General features: G+C 51.4%; 2 protein-coding genes across 2 annotated transcripts; one reads left to right on the top strand and one right to left on the bottom strand.

The window, feature by feature from the left end:
* Positions 1-529: 529 nt before the first annotated feature.
* Positions 530-2,203, bottom strand: L3040_007279 (uncharacterized protein; the record flags this gene model as incomplete). Its single annotated transcript, XM_007288776.1, has 3 exons — positions 530-1,414; positions 1,502-1,823; positions 1,881-2,203. The coding sequence occupies 3 exons, from the start codon at positions 2,201-2,203 to the stop codon at positions 530-532; spliced, it is 1,530 nt and encodes a 509-aa protein (XP_007288838.1).
* Positions 2,204-5,806: 3,603 nt separating this feature from the next.
* Positions 5,807-6,697, top strand: L3040_007278 (uncharacterized protein; the record flags this gene model as incomplete). The annotated part of the gene is made up of 3 exons (XM_007290228.2): positions 5,807-6,171; positions 6,267-6,442; positions 6,519-6,697. 3 exons carry the CDS (start codon positions 5,807-5,809, stop codon positions 6,695-6,697), a joined length of 720 nt encoding a protein of 239 aa, XP_007290290.2.
* Between the last annotated feature and the right edge of the window lie 9,109 nt (positions 6,698-15,806).

Here is a 15,806-nt window from a genome sequence, read left to right as displayed (position 1 = left end):
AAGAAGGGAAGTAGAAGAGAGAGGGAGAAAAACAAAACAAAACAAAACAGATAAATAATAGCTAGTCAGAATATAAGCACAAGTCGTGAACTAATCGAACTTTACAGCAAACATTGGATGCCGTATAGATATATATGTATATGTCTGTGAGAGAATCTAGGTCAGTCCGATATATTTTATTTCAGATGCAATTTTCAGATACATTTCATTGCATTTCATTTCAGGTGCATTTCATCAGATCATTTCATTTCGTGACTTCCGTTTCGTTTCCTTTCGCTTCGTTTCGTCATGGACAATTTGACAAACCTAAATGCTAAATACCAAATACCAAATGCCATATCCGATTTTGCTGCGCCGGAGCCCAGCTGCTAGATGAAGAAAGCGATTCACGCTTCAAGATTCATAACCAGTCATCCAAAATTCTAGATTCCAGAATCAACCCTTCCCAGAGACCTTACTACATCCCACGCCTTCAACCCCAACGTGAGCCCACCATTCATACACCCAGCCCCCCGTCCCTCCTCCAAACCTACGACTTCACAATCTTCTCCATAGCCTCAAGCAGGATATCCGCGTGGTGCTTCTGGAAAATCAACATAGGTCTCAACCGCACAGCCGCCTCCCCACTGCCCCCAATATTAACACCCACGCTCTTCGCCTTCTTCAGGAAATCGTCTCGTCTCGGACTATCAAACGCGATGAACGTGCCCTGTCCCTTTCCCCTCAGATTCGTAATCTCCCCCGGATACCTCTCCGCCAGCCTCTCGATCCCCGAAAACAAGTAGTCGCCGACTGTAGCAGTGTTATTCACCAAGTCCATCCTATCGATTTCTTCGATGATAGCCTTGAACAGCAGCGCCCGCGATGGATCACCCATCCACGTGTTAAACTGGCGATATGGCTTGTTCGGCCGCAGCTCCGGGTTCCCAAAGTAGTAGCCCGCCGTCTGCGCCTTCTTGCTGAACGTCACCATGTCGGGTGGCGTGTCGAGCTCCCAGTGGTCGTGCGCCCAGAACCTCCCCGTAGCGCCGACGCCGGTCTGCACCTCGTCGACGATCAGCAGGACGTTGTGTTTCTTGGTGAGGGCGCGCAGGCCGCGGAAGAAGGACGGCGAGGCGTGGTTGTCGCCGCCTTCGCTTTGGATGGGCTCGACGACTACGGCGCAAGGGGGCAGGTGGTGCGTTTTGATGAGGCGCTCGACGTCCGCCAGAGCCTCGGCCTCCGCTGCGGCATTCTCGGCTTCAAATTCGTGTAGTGGGTATTTGAGCAGGGGGAAGGTGGCTTGGGGCCAGTCGAAGGCCGGGATGTCGAGTTTGTGGATGGGTTTGCTGCGCGTGGTCGAGAGGGAGCCAAAGAGGCGGCCGTGGAAGCCGGTTTTGAAAGAAAGGATCGAGAGGGCAGGGGCACCGGGGGACTGTGTATATTGTCACGATGTGAGTTATCATTTCTGGCTTCAGGATGTGCTTTCCCCCTGGGATGTTTGGACAGGGACTGCGCTGACCTGGTTGAGCATCGAGGAGGAGATCTCGGACTCGGTGAAATCGACATGCGCTCCTCCGCGCTCCTGCTGCCGCCTCCACATGAAGGCTGCCTTGTAGGCTGTTTCGTTGGCGTCGCTGCCGGCCATGGCGGTAAAGACTTGATCCAAGCCCTTGGGTGCTACGGAGAGGATTCCCGTTCGCAGGATATCCGCCCAATCGTGCTGCGGAAAGTTACCCAGTGCCGGACGGTTGATCAAGGCCGAGATCATCTGCTCAGAGGAGGCAGCAGCGTGGAGCGCGGGATTACAGTAACCGACGGGGATCGAGGCGATTTGCGCATATCTTCAGGTAGATCTCATCAATCGATTGCATAATCAAAACATGACTCGGAGGACATACACATCCAACAAGACGTTCCCATCAGGATCCGCAATGTAGTTGCCCAAGCTCTGCTGATAGTTGGCCAGCATGTTCAAGCTCCGGGTATCAAACACCTTGTGCAAATCCTCGATCGCCGCCTTGCTCTTCGGGCCTGGAATGGCCGTCTTGACGATTGGACCGGCAGGCTCATTGGGGAAGAAGGGGGCTTCGCTCGAGAGGGCCGAGGGCTTGATGGCGGCGGCACCAGCAGCAGCGGAGTAGGGTCGTTGTGCTGAGGTTCGCAGTGAGGGTATCAGGCGTGCAGCATGGCGCCAACGCGCTGCTGGTCGGAGAGATGCCATGGAGAGAAGAGAGGAGGATTATTGAGAAGAGCGGGTGTGAATGAGGAAGAGAGATGGGACTCGACTGAAGTGGTCTTCTTTATGTCGGACGACCTGACCACCGGCAATGCGACGCAGGAGTGGGGTGAAAGTGAAAGCTTGAATACAAGTGCCGGGCCGGTATCGCAAGATAGAGTATTATCTCTGCCTATCTTATCGTGACCGCCGACCGATGTGGAAGGTCTATCCGCTCACGTGGAGTAACTCTTGGCATTATGTTTTTGTTGCACATCGCAGTTTCAACGCCTTACGCCAGGTTTATTTGCCTCTCTTTCTTCCATGCCACTCTCACTATCCATCCACCATCATCATCCATCATCATCCCCCATCTCATGCCCGTCGTCCCCTTCCGGATTTCTGCCCCAAACTTTCATGCCACGAAAAAGTAAACCATTAATTGATGGCTATACCCAGGGATCCGGCTGTCCCTCTTCTTCAAGTGAACAAATAAGAAAAAGTAATCAGTTCTACCCAGTGAGCGAGTGAGTGAGCGTGGTTTGCCGCCTCCAAGAAAGGGGGGCGGCCACTAAGCGAGACCGAGTCCTTGTTTTGTTTACTTTCTCAGCGAAGCGATGACCTCAGTGTGAGGCTCATCGCTGGCTTCGGAGGCCATCAGCCCAGAAGATTTCAGCGGTCGAGGGTCTTGAATAAAGAGTCGTAGAGTAAACAAACAACCCGGAGGAGTCCCGCCCCTGGGAGCTCGTTGAGCCGGAAACTGTGTACATACACAATGCGCCACGGGGGTTGACGTGGTGTGGCGAACGCGATGAGGGCCCAGCTAAGCGACACCGTCTTCTTTGGATTGGTAGTGCATCAGCACTGTGCGAGATCAGGGAATCAACCCTGTTCCTGAGCAAGAACGTCTCAGGAGCGGAGTTCGATGGTCTCGAATGAGGCGGAGGGACAGACTCCCCAAGTACGCACCATCGCCGTCGGTGAAGACAGCATGGTGACCAGGTCCATGAACCCCGCCGTAGCTGAACACTCTGCGCACCCTTGGCAGCATCTGTCGAACCAAACCCGGAGATGATCGTAGTACCCGCCCTGGAGCGTGATATGCGGTGCTTCAACGGCGCCACCGTTGGAGCAGCGAGGGAAATTATCTTCCGGCCACACCAGTCAGTTATTTATTCCGCCGCCTGGGAAGTTCCTCAGGAGGATGCCGAGTGGTACACGTGCTGTTGGCCTTGGTGGTAGGAGACGGCGGTCTGGTGCCCAGAGACTGTCTTCGCTACCGGCGTAGGGGGCTGTCCGCTCCACGAAAGTTGGCACTGTTTTCCGTGACGACGACAATTTCGGGCTTCTTGGCTCTAGAAACGGATCCTGAGAGTCGAGAGCTAGACGTATAGCATATAGTAGGTGAAGACATATATATATATATATACGTGCGCATGCGCTATCAAGGAAGGCTATATTAACACTGCGCCAGCCCAAGCGATATGTCGACATCTCGATGCCCTCGCGACGGTGACCCTTTCCTCGATCAGCGTCCCGCGTCCCGTCCTGATCACAACACTTATTATTCCAAAGAGAATTCCCTCCCCCGACAACGAAGCTCGCTCACGCCCTCTAACCTATGACCATCGTGTCCTCTAGATCAAATCATGCTTCACGAAGCTAGATCGCTCCCAGCCCGATCCCGCACCAGGCGCACGCTACGAATCCCGAGGGCGGTGACGACCCGATACGTGAATTTGATCATCTGGCCGATTACCGAACCCGATATCGAGAATTCTCATCGCGTTTGGGATTTGAAGAGATTCTTGCGCGCTCTTCTCTTCGAGGTGCCACTGCGACTTTCCTGGCCGCGTCCGTTCTCTTGCTTGCGTGCGTGCGTGGCCTACGGACGAACGCAAATGCAGGTGATATCTGCTATATCAAGCCGATGTGTGATTGAGAGAGAAAATCGGAGATGTTCTCGTGTGGTGTCTGTCACGCTTGATGCGCGGACGGTAATGGGTTGAGTTCGAGTTGAAAGTTGATGTCAGCGGTAGGCTATACTGCGATTCTATCTATCGTCGATCGTATGAGTGGGTATGAGAGGTAACAGACGAGGTATGCAGAAGCGTAGTTCAAAGAGTGAGATATATTATAAGACGGTAAGGGGGGAAGTGAGAGACATTCTTGTGTCGGGCAGAAGACGCTGAACTATGCGTACGATGTAGAAGTAGATTGCCAAAAAAAACAAGGGACGTCTGTACCACCCAAGCTCTCTCCATCCCACTCAACCGAATCCCACCTCATCAACCAATACACACCATCTGTAAGCCGCCGAAAACTGAAAAAATGATGAGAACCAGTTTCGCTCCTCAACTCTGTCTGTCTACTTCACATACCAAGCGCCACTCGGCAGCCACAACAAAGATCTGCTGCGCACAATAACCCCGGCCGCCACGACCCAACAAGGCAAATGCACCCCTCCATCGTCCCTCCCCATTCGCCCTGCCCGCCAAGCTCTCCGGTCATCACGCCTCTACAGTACAGTACACAAGCCCGCCGAAGAGCAAAAGCGAAAGCGAGAGCCGTGCCAATCACATATCACATCAGCGGACGGACGGTACGTACTACTCTCCCTCCTCCAGAGACCTCTCTCTCTCTCTCTCTCTCTCTCTCTCTCTCTCTCTCTCTCTCTCTCTCTCTCTCTCTCTCTGCCGCATCGTTCGGCACCCGGCTGCTTTCGAACCCATCAATCGGCTAGCCCCCCCTCGTGCTTTGCTTTCGGTGAATCTAATCTGATCTGATCTGATCCCGACCTGGTTGGCGCTGCCTCGGTACCAGCTCTCGCTGGAATAGCGCGGGCGGGCGAGACGAGACGAAATGAGATGAGAATTATCCGGGGCTGGTGAAGAGGAAAGGAAAGGGGGGTTTTTCTTTCTTTCTTTCTTTCTTTCTATCTTTCTTCCTTCCTTTCTTCCTTCCTTCCTCTCTACTCCCTCCGCCTCGCTACCTCTAAACAGGCTGTCATGTATATGTATATATATATATATTTTCCTTTTTTTTTCTTCGCGCAACAGTCATTGATTGACAGGCGGCCGGAATAATCTCAGCAGCGCAGGCAGCAGGCCCGCGGACCCAGAACCCGCTACCTTCCCGATGCAGGCTGCCTGCCCGAAGCCCGCGTTCGGTAACACTCGTGCGGGTGCGCGAAGCGCCATCGGTTAGAATAACACTACATCCCACACACCAGTCGCGAAGTGCGTGAACGTTTTGGGGCTGATCCGCCGTGCGGGTTCGGGAAGTTGGCAGTGAGACGGGGGAAAGCTGTGCGTCGTCCAGGAGGGCCGGTAGGCGAGCGTGATTGGCGAAGGGGAGGACGATGTTGAGAAAAGGGGGTCGAGAGGGCTTTGCTACCGATTCAGGGACAGCGGCGTAGACTCGCAGTGAGGGGTCAGGACTTACAGCTGTAGAGAAGCCGTCTCTTCGGAGGGACTCGCTTGAAGCGGTGTTGGCCTTGGTTGTTGCATTCCTGTACCACCTTCGGAATACTATAAAGTCGAGGCGTCTGTCTCTCTACGCGATGCAGATTGCCCACTCACAGCCACTGACTCTCCCCGGCCCGCCAGCATGAAGGCCGCGACCCTCCTCTCTGTCCTCCCCTTTCTGGGTCGGGCAGCAGCTATGCCTCTCATCCAGTCCCGTGAGGCCAATTCCACCATGGCACCCAACATCTCGCTGCTCCAAGCAGCATCCATGGGGGAGTTGGCGGCGCTCGTGAGTATCGCGGAAGCGCCAACCGACCCGGCAAACGAGAACGGGTTGACGGGAGCCTGTAAAGCAGTCACCGTCCTCTACGCCAAGGGCACCGGCGAAAACGGCAACATGGGGGACGGGAGCTCTCCGGGGCCAGCCTGGGTCGCCGCCATCCGGTCGTCTCTGGGGACCGCCGCCGTCACCGTGCAGGGCATCGATTACGATGCTTCCGTCCTGGGGTGGGTTTGCGTCCGTGTCAGGTGTTGAGTTGACCGCTTTCGTGCTGAGCGTGGGCAACTCCAGCGTGGAGAGGAGCGGTGCTGATGGCCAGTAGGTATCTCTTGGGGGGATCGCCGTCGGGAAGCGCCACCTACCTCGACAGGATCAACCAGGCGAGCACCCAGTGCCCCGGCACCAAGATCGTGCTCGGTGGCTACTCTCAAGGTGGTCAGATCCTGCACAACGCCGCAGAGAAGCTCACCGCTGCCGTGACAGCCAGGATTGCCGCTGGTCAGTATCCTCTCTCTCTCTCTCTCTCTCTCTCTCTCCAACGCACTGACAAACTGGAGCTGATTTGGGATCGTAGTTGTCATATTCGGTGACCCAGATCTGCGCGATCCTGTTGGGACTGTCCCAAGCTCAAAGGTGCTTGAGGTCTGCCATGTTGGCGACATCATCTGTACTGGGTTTGGTGGAAGTGCGGCGCATCTGAATTACGCAATGGATGCCGCGGTTGCTGCTGCGTTTGTTGTTGCTAGGGTTTGAGCTGAGACTTGATGATACTGGGGCCGGGTGAGCGTTTGAAGCTCCGGGCTGGGCTGCGGAGTGAAGTCCGATAGCAGAGCATAGCAGAGCAGAGAATAGCATAAAATACCTAGCATACGACCTGCTCCAAGAAGCTACTAAGCATTCAATTCTGCTCCGTATTCCTACCCAATAAAAAGGGAAGAATGAAGAAGAAAACCCAGGCTGGGCTGCGGAGTGAAGTCCGATAGCAGAGCAGAGCAGAGCCTAAAACCCCTAACACACAACCCGCTCCAAGAAGCTACTAACCACCCACTTCTACTCCTTATTCCTACCCAATTAAAAGGAAAAAGAAGAAGAAAAAAGAAGAAGAAAACCCAGTCTGAGCTGCGAAGTAAAGTCCCCATAGCACAGCATAGCACAGCACAGCATAGCATATCAGAGCAGAGAATAGCAGAGCCTAAAACCCCTAACACCACAACCCGCTCCAAGAAGCTACTACCTAACCACCCACTCCGTATTCCTACCTAATAAAAAGGGAAGAATGAAGAAGAAAAACCAGTCTGAGCTGCGGAGTAAAATCCTTATAGCATAGCAAAGCATATTAGAGCAGAGAATAGCATAGCTTAAAACACTTAACACACAACCCGCTCTAAGAAGCTATTACTTAACCACTCTTTTTTACTCTTTATTCCTACTTAATAAAAAGGAAAAAAGAAAAGAAAAAAGAAGAAGAAAAACCAGTTTAAGCTGCGAAGTAAAGTCCCGATAGCAAAGCATAGCATAGCACAGCACAGTATAGCACAGCATATCAGAGCATAGCATAGCAGAGCATAAAACCCTTAACACTATAACCCGCTCTAAGAAGCTACTACCTAACCACTTACTTCTACTCTGTATTCTTACCTAATAAAAAAGGAAGAATAAAGAAGAAAAACCAGTTTAAGCTGCGAAGTAAAGTCCCGATAGCAAAGCATAGCATAGCACAGCACAGTATAGCACAGCATATCAGAGCATAGCATAGCAGAGCATAAAACCCTTAACACTATAACCCGCTCTAAGAAGCTACTACCTAACCACTTACTTCTACTCTGTATTCTTACCTAATAAAAAAGGAAGAACGAAGAAGAAAAACCAGTCTGAGCTGCGAAGTAAAGTCCCCAAACCCCTAACACACAACCCACTCCAAGAAGCTACTACCTAACCACCCCCTTCCACTCCGTATTCCTACCTAATAAAAAAGCCAAAAAGAAAGAACAAAAAAGAAGAAGAAAGAAAAACCAGTCTGTGCTGCGAAGTAAAGTCCCCACAGCATAGCACAGCATAGCACAGCACAGCACAGCAGAGCATATCAGAGCATAGCATAGCAGAGCCTAAAACCCCTAACACCACAACCCGCTCCAAGAAGCTACTACCTAACCACCCCCTTCTACTCCTTATTCCTACCCAATAAAAAGGGCAAAAAAGGCAAAACAAGAAAAAAGAAGAAGAGAAAAGAGAATAGAAAAGAGAAAGAAAATAGAAGGGGAAAAAAATTTGAAGGGGAAAAACACGAAGAAAAAAAAAAGGGGGGGCCCCCACACACACAATCCCCCTCTCCCCCCCATCCCCCCCATCCATCCGCGACATGTAGATTCTCAGCATCCGCACGCACGTCGTGGTTCTAGGTTATCAGAGACAAAGCGATGTACAAAGTCAGATGTAAAACTCTCAAGAGAAGAGGGCTGGAAGAGAGGCCTATATATAAAAAAATATATATATATAAAAAAATAAAAAATAAAAAATATAAAAAAAAAAAACTTTTTTTTTTTTTAAAAATAATAATAATAATAATAATAATAATAATAGAAATTAATAAGAATGAAAAGAAAAAAGAAAAAAAAAAAAAAAACGGCCGCGGCAGTAGCGTCTACCCGCTGACGGTCGGGTGTGGTGTACGGAGAGAGGGCGGGACTCTGTACTGATTGTGGGTGAGGGGGGTGGGGAAGGTGAGAGGAGGGGTGGGAGGCTATTGGTTAGCGGGTGAGGGGGTAGGTAGGAGGTAAGTGAGTGAGTGGGTGAGTGAATGAGTGAGTGAGTGGGGAGCGTATGTATGCGAGGTCAGGTTGGGAGGTGGAATGAGTTCATGAGGGGAGGGAAGAGAGGAGATATATGAGGTGTGGAAGTGAGGAGGCTGTGGTATATTTATTTAGGGTGGCGGCAGCAGTAGCAGCAGCAGTGGTATGAATCGAAGATGGTAAGTAAGTAAGCGAGGTATGCGTGACTAGCAGATGAGAAGGAGGAGGAGGAGGAGGAGGAGAGGAAAGGATAGAGATGAAGGGATGAAGAGAGGGAAGATGATAGAGGATAGAGGATAGAAGGAGAGGAGGCGGAAAATAGATAGATCGGCGGGATGTTGAATACGTCGTAAACAGATGGATGTTTTTGCAGTGCTCCCTTGGAGGGCAGGTTCTTGTCCCTGTGGGTAGTTGGAACTTGACATTGGTTCGTTCACGGCCACGATACTGCCGTGTACCATTGAGTTCCGAGTCCGCTGATCCTATATCTGCCGCATCCTTCCGAGGAGGAGGCAAAGGTAGACGATACAATGCGATAGGAGAGGGGAGAAGCCGAGACGAGACGAGACGAGACGAGACGAGACGAGACGATATCTACTAACTACCTTCCTCCATCGACGTGCAATGCCTATATATCTCATGCCGCACTGCAGCAGAACACGTCAGAATACAAGAGCAAACGAACAGCGGAACACAGCCAGCAGATAGACAGTCTCTCTCCACACTCTCTCATCTCCCCAACTCGCACCAAAGCCCCTCCTTCTTCTCCAAAACCCCCTTTGGAATTTCCCAGGATTTTCAACCATGAAGTAATACGAATTGACGCTTAGATCGATCAAGTCCGTTCACGGAGCCGCCCACCTTTTGACTGATCGCTGGTGGATCCGGACAGAGAGATGGAATACCTAGCCCTCGATCTCGACCCGGCGCGATCGATGCCCAGGGACCCTGAAATCAAAGCGCTGTGAGTCCGAGGGGGCTCGCTAGCTGGTCTAGCTAGCTAGATATAGGAAGTATAGTTGATGTTGTTAGTGTAGGCTGGAGGAGAGCAGAGCCGAGCTGCGGGAGGGAGGGAGGGGGAGAGAGAGAGAGAGAGAGAGAGAGAGAGTGATGAGTAGGTGAGCGAGTGAGCGAGGAGTAAAGTGAGGTTGATGGAACCTTGCTGTGTGTGAGAGAGAGCTTAGGAAGAGAGACGCGAGGGAAGGAAGGAAGGAAGGAATGAATAAACAAAAGAATCAACGAATGAAAGAAAGACAACACGGAAATGAACTCCTCCGAAAACGGCGTGGCGGGTACGTATGTATGTATCTATAACAGAAGAAGGGTAATGCGCACAAGCCGCAGATAGAACATGAACCGTAGGAGCGTTAGCATATGGCGCAGAGCGGGAGCTTCAACAAAGAGAGAAAGTCAGACGGACAGACAGACAGACAGACAGACAGACAGACAGACAGACAGACGAACGAAAGAAAGAAAGAAAGAAAGAAAGACCCATCCACAGAAGCGCCAGGTAGCGCAACCTCCCGACGTGGTTGAGCCAGGCCAGGCAGGTTTCAACTCCTGCAAAACGTACCTTAGTATAGAAAACACGACACCCAGCCGACGATCCCCGCCGGTCGACCGCCCGCCAAGGGATGCAAGCCCATCACAGCACATCACAGCAATGCTCTCTTCCTCTTGCTCTCTCCCTCTCTCCCCCTTCTCCCCCTCTTCTCCCTCCCTCCCTGCCTCCCTCCCTCCCGCCAACAAGAGGATCGGGAGAAGCTTGCTTTACCGCCGAGGCGTGAATCGTGCGCGCGCTTCGGGCCCGTGTGTGCCTGATGATCGGCGATCTGCATCTGTCTCACACAGCACATCACACCACACCACGGCACCTGTAAGTAGGTAGGTAGTCGGTAAGCCAGGAGCCTCCGTAGGGGGTAGGGTTCGAGCAGGATGAGAAGGACTCTTGGTGTGTGTGTGTGGCCTGAGGTAAGGTACCCTGGGTCAAAGTACTAGGACGTACAGTATGGACGTACTACGTAGGTAGTAGTAGTAGGTGCCGGTAGTACTGTACAGCTACCTACGTACGTACTACGTATCCGCCAGAGAGAGGTGGTACAATTCGACATGCATGCAGATTATGCGCTTGGACAGGGCCTGGGATGGGATACTAGGTACTCCTACCGGTCCTCCTACCGGTCCTCCTACCGGTCCTCCTACCTACCGTACTCTATCAGAGTACCTACGTAGTATGTGGTGTTTCAGTTTCACGTGCTTTGCTTGACGGTGCGGTCGGTGGTGGTGGAGCGGGATGGTGGCGGGCAAGGCAAGGCAAGGAAGGGCCAGGCCAGGTAGGGGAGGGATCGAGATCCTCTTGGAGCTAGCTAGGTAGGTAGCTGTGTGGGGACGAGGCGTGGTCTCTGCATGTGGATACCTACCGGTACCGGTACCGGTAGGTGTGCAGTGGAAGAAAGCAGGACGGTACGACGGGAGAGGAACGGATTGCAAGCGCGGGAAAGCCAGCGGGCGCGAGAGCAATATAAATAAGTTGGTCAACAAGAGAAGAGGAGGGTCGAGTGGTGAATGGGATAACGTATGATAGAGCACCCGGTGGGTTCACGGTCATCTCAACACCAGGTGCGGATACCTCCGACCGTACAGAGGTGCTTCCGTGTGAAGAAAAAAGAAAGAATGAATGAAAGAAACGGAGATCACGCAGATTCGACGGTAGCTAGCTGGATCGACCTCTCTCTCTCTCTCTCTCTTCTCCTCCCTTCCCGTCGTCCGCTCAACGCAACAACTCAGCTCAATGACTCGTTTGGATTTAGAAACGACCGAAATAAATCAAAACAAAAAAATAAATAAATAAATAATAAAAAGACTTCATCTGCATGACTCCGCATATCTCTCTCTATCCATCAACATCATCATCACCATCGATCATCACCACCACCACCACCATAGCAACCCATACTTACCGTAGGTAGGTACTTTAACAACAGTCAGTGCGCTGCCCGGCTAACCGTGAACCGGCGGTAAGCAGTGTGTTTTAAAAAGCGAAACCGCCCCCCCCCTCCGCCCCACCACTAAAAAAGGCTATTTTATTTTTACTCACGACTACTGACCGATCCTCCTACTCACAGGACCTAGTACTAGTACCTCCTACAGTACCTACCGGTACCGTGCCTACGCCTACAGAAGGGATCGATTTCACCTCCATTTCTCGCCAACGGCCACGTTGATGAGAAAAGCTAATGATGCAGCAAGCCGGGGGCGGGGGAGGGGGAGGGGGGCTTTGGGAGCAAAGATTGATAGCATAGGCCGGGCTCGCACGAGCCACATACGGATACCGGTACCTCAGGTACGTAGTATATAGTAGTACCAGTACATACAGAGTACGTACAGTAGTAGTAAGTAGTAGTAGTAGTAGTAGTAGTAGTAGTAGTAGTAGTAGTAGTAGTAGTAGTAGTACATACAGCAACACCCTCGAAGAAGAAGAAGAAGAAGCAGGCAAAGGCAAAGGCGAGGAGCCGGGCCTGCTATGGTTTTGGTACCGTGGTTCTGTTGGGTCCGTGGTGACGATGTGGGTAGTCGGTAGGGTAGGGTAGGGTACAGTGGAGTGCGCAAAGCGAGGCGAGGATGAGCTGACAGTTGTGAGCCTATCTATACCGTACCTTGACGGACAGGGAGGCTAGTGGGGGGGGGGGGGGGGGGGGGACGTTCGTTTATCCTCTCCTTCTCCTTCTTCTTCCTTTTTCTTCTCTTTCGTGATATGTGATTGGTGGTGCGGCTATTAGCGGGTGGGTGGGTTCCGCGGTTGTGGGTGTGGTTGTGGTTGCGGTTGCGGTTGTGGTTGTAAGTGTGTGTGATTGAGCGGTGAGGCTTGGTTTTAGATGCGATGCGATAGGTAGGTACCGTACGTGATCGTTGGGTGATGCGGTCGGTCGATGGTACTCAAGCCCTGACGACCGACGGGTGGTTTTCTATGGGTAGCTAGCTTATCACTACTACTGTACGCTGCTTCGATCGCTTAGCAACTTTCGAGCGCGTGGCAGAGCGAGAGGGCTTGGGGGTGAAGCCTTTCTATTCTTTTGTTTTGGCTTGGGCTGGTAAGCTAAGGTAAGGTAAGGTAAGGTAGGGTAGGCGGGGCTTCCTGTACCTATTTCAGGCCTATCCAATAGCCAGCCAGCTGAATCTTTGTATACAGACAGACGGGTACGGTAGGTACCTACTACAATAGTATCATCAAGAACCACCGCGCCTCCTTCCTCCTTCCTCCTCCCTGCTTTTCCTGTCATCCGGCGTGGTAGCACAGCTGTGCCACACGCGGTTACCTATACCCCCATACCTAGGTACCTACCCACCCAACCCACCTCATCCCCCGTGACCAACCCACCCCACCCACCACTCACGACCTACCGGTACCTACCTTACCTACCTAGTACCTACCTATACCTACCTCGCAACCGGGGCCAGCCACTCACTCACTCACTCAAGCCTCCACGATCAAACCAGCACCTGCAACTCTGACTGGAAAGCATACTGTACCACCGGTACCACCACATACCTAGCTACCTAGGCACTCACTCACTCACTCACTCACCCACACCCAGGAAATAAATAGTAGCAACAACGAAAATCCCCTCCCCTCCCCTCCCCTCCCTTCCCCTCCCATCCGATCCAATCACCCCCATCCCCCCTCCCCAACTTAAGCTAACCCGCTAACCTAAATCTTACTACTTATAGACATACTTCTACAGTACAGTACATACGTAGTACATACTTCTACGGTACCGCTACCGCTACCGGTACCGCTACCGGTACCAGTACCAGTACTAGTACACAACTCTCCATCAATCCCGATGCGATACGATGCGATGCGATACGGTACGGTATACGGAACGTATGAAAACCGAGACCCAAAATCTAGACCTCTTTCTCTCCTTCCTCTTTCTTTCTTTCCTTCCTTCCTTGCTTCCTTTCCCCCTTTTCCTTCTCTCCTTCCTTACTTTCCTTCTCTTCTAAATTTAAAAAGTGAGGAAGGGGACGAAAATAGAAGAAGAAGAAGAAGAAGAAGAAGTCAAGCAGAGGTCAAGCAGAGGAGAAGAAGAAGTCAAGCAAAAGGAGAGGAAAAGTAAATGAGATTCGTTCTTCTTGACACTGCCCGATGATGTATCTATTTTTTTCCTTTCTTTTCTTTTTTTTCTTTTTTCACATCGTCTAGGGACATGTAGAGAGAGGTTTATACTTTGTGGTCTATTTTTATATATACATACACGCGCAGATACACACACGCATAGAAACATACATCCATCCATACATACACGTACATACAAATCCATACACACCCAGCTACACACATCCATACACTCACATCCATCCATTCACAAACATAAAAATACACACACACACACACACAAACAAACACAAACACAAAATATATAAATAACCATCACGTTTCAACACCCGCCACCCAGTCATGAAACCAGCAAGATACCTACCTACCTACGTAGTACCTACCTACCTACCTACCAACCTACCTACCAACCTAGCCACCCATCTCCGCCCTACAAGAGCACAAAAGCACAAAAGCATAAAAGGATAAAAGTATTAATAAAAAAAGAAACGAAAAAAAAAACCCCCTAAAAGAGAAAAAAAGGCAACCAATCAACCAACCAACCAAACGGGGAAGTAATGCAGAAAAAGGACATCGGGATGGAGATGATGGAGGAGAGTAGACACAAGGAAATAAGCGAGAGCGAGTCTCGATATACCTGCGACAGCGGTGGTCGGTGTTGATTAGGTACCGGTATACCTACTACGTACCTACCTACTGTACTACCGGTAGCAAGCTAGCGAGCAAGCTAGCGGTGAGCTTAATTCCGTCCTGGTGTGTAATGGAATGTCATTCCGTTATCTATGGTATCTCGATAGTGGTCATGATGTACCGGTAGATGAGGATGGGGATGAGGGTGAGGGTGAGGATAAGGGTGAGCATGAGGATAAGAAGAGGGTGGATAGGATGGTGCAGTATGTATAGTAGGTATGCAGGCCAAGGTAATGAATAAAATGTGTGTAGAGGGACCTACCGGTAAGTGTGGACGTGTAGGTACCGGTATGTGTGTGTATGAGCGGCGCGCTGATTATTACTGTTTACTTACGTATGTGCCGGATTCTCGGACGTGCGATTGGAATCCGTTACGGAGGTATGCAGGTACGGTACAACCTAGGTAGGTATTGTACGGACATTGTGAGACTGGGTGCTTGGTTAGCCCTCGGTCATTACTCTATGGCGTTTGTCGATTTGGCATTGTCGATTTGGCATTTGTGGATTTGGCATTTTGGTTGATCTGCATGTCCTGTCCGGTGTGGTCGTGGTGTCCGGCAGGCGAGCCAGCCAGTCTGTGTTGCTGCAGAAGCATGGACGAACGCTACGACCTTTTCCTCGGTACGGTACCCGCAGAGGGTATTCGGGATTTGTATTACTGTTAGACTTTTTTTTTCGCTCTTCTTCTTTCCTCTCTCTTATGATTTATGTTTTTCCTTCTTTTTGGTGAAGTCCGTGAGATAGATGAACGGGTGGGTCGGTCGGTCGGTCGGGGTATTCTGACAACGCGGAGCGGAGTGATAGAAGAGGATACGTCGGGTGCATAATTAATGACCCGGCAGCAATGCAGCATCCAGCATGCATGCATGTATGCATAAATAGAAATCAATGCCTGTTCACAAATCAACTGCCGCGGTTTGTTTCTTTTCCCTCGAGTGGCCGATTCCCAATCCCGGCTGCCAGCCAAACCCTAGCTGACCTTACCAATCGCGCACATCCGCCCACCCTTCCTTGCGCGGTGTGGGGGGGGGGGGGGGGGGGGGAAGGTGTGGAGGGGAGGGGAGAGTAGAGAGAAGAAGAAGAAGAAGAAGAAGAAGGAGAAGGAGAAGAGGGGATTGGTAGACGGGATCCCCGTAGGCACTCTATTTGGGAGGTGATCGGCTAGCTGTTCTCCCTTCTTTCGACGTCACCTCTCTCTCTATCTCTCTATCTCTCTCTCTCTCTCTCTCTCCTTCTCCCTCTTGGCCCTTCCGCAATTCGGACC

This window comes from Drepanopeziza brunnea (genome assembly GCF_022702325.1).
Source record: "Drepanopeziza brunnea f. sp. 'multigermtubi' strain 214-2 chromosome Unknown ctg12, whole genome shotgun sequence".
NCBI classification, from domain to species: domain Eukaryota; kingdom Fungi; phylum Ascomycota; class Leotiomycetes; order Helotiales; family Drepanopezizaceae; genus Drepanopeziza; species Drepanopeziza brunnea.
Note: the sequence above shows the minus strand (reverse complement) of the source record. Positions and strands in the feature narration are given on the sequence as shown.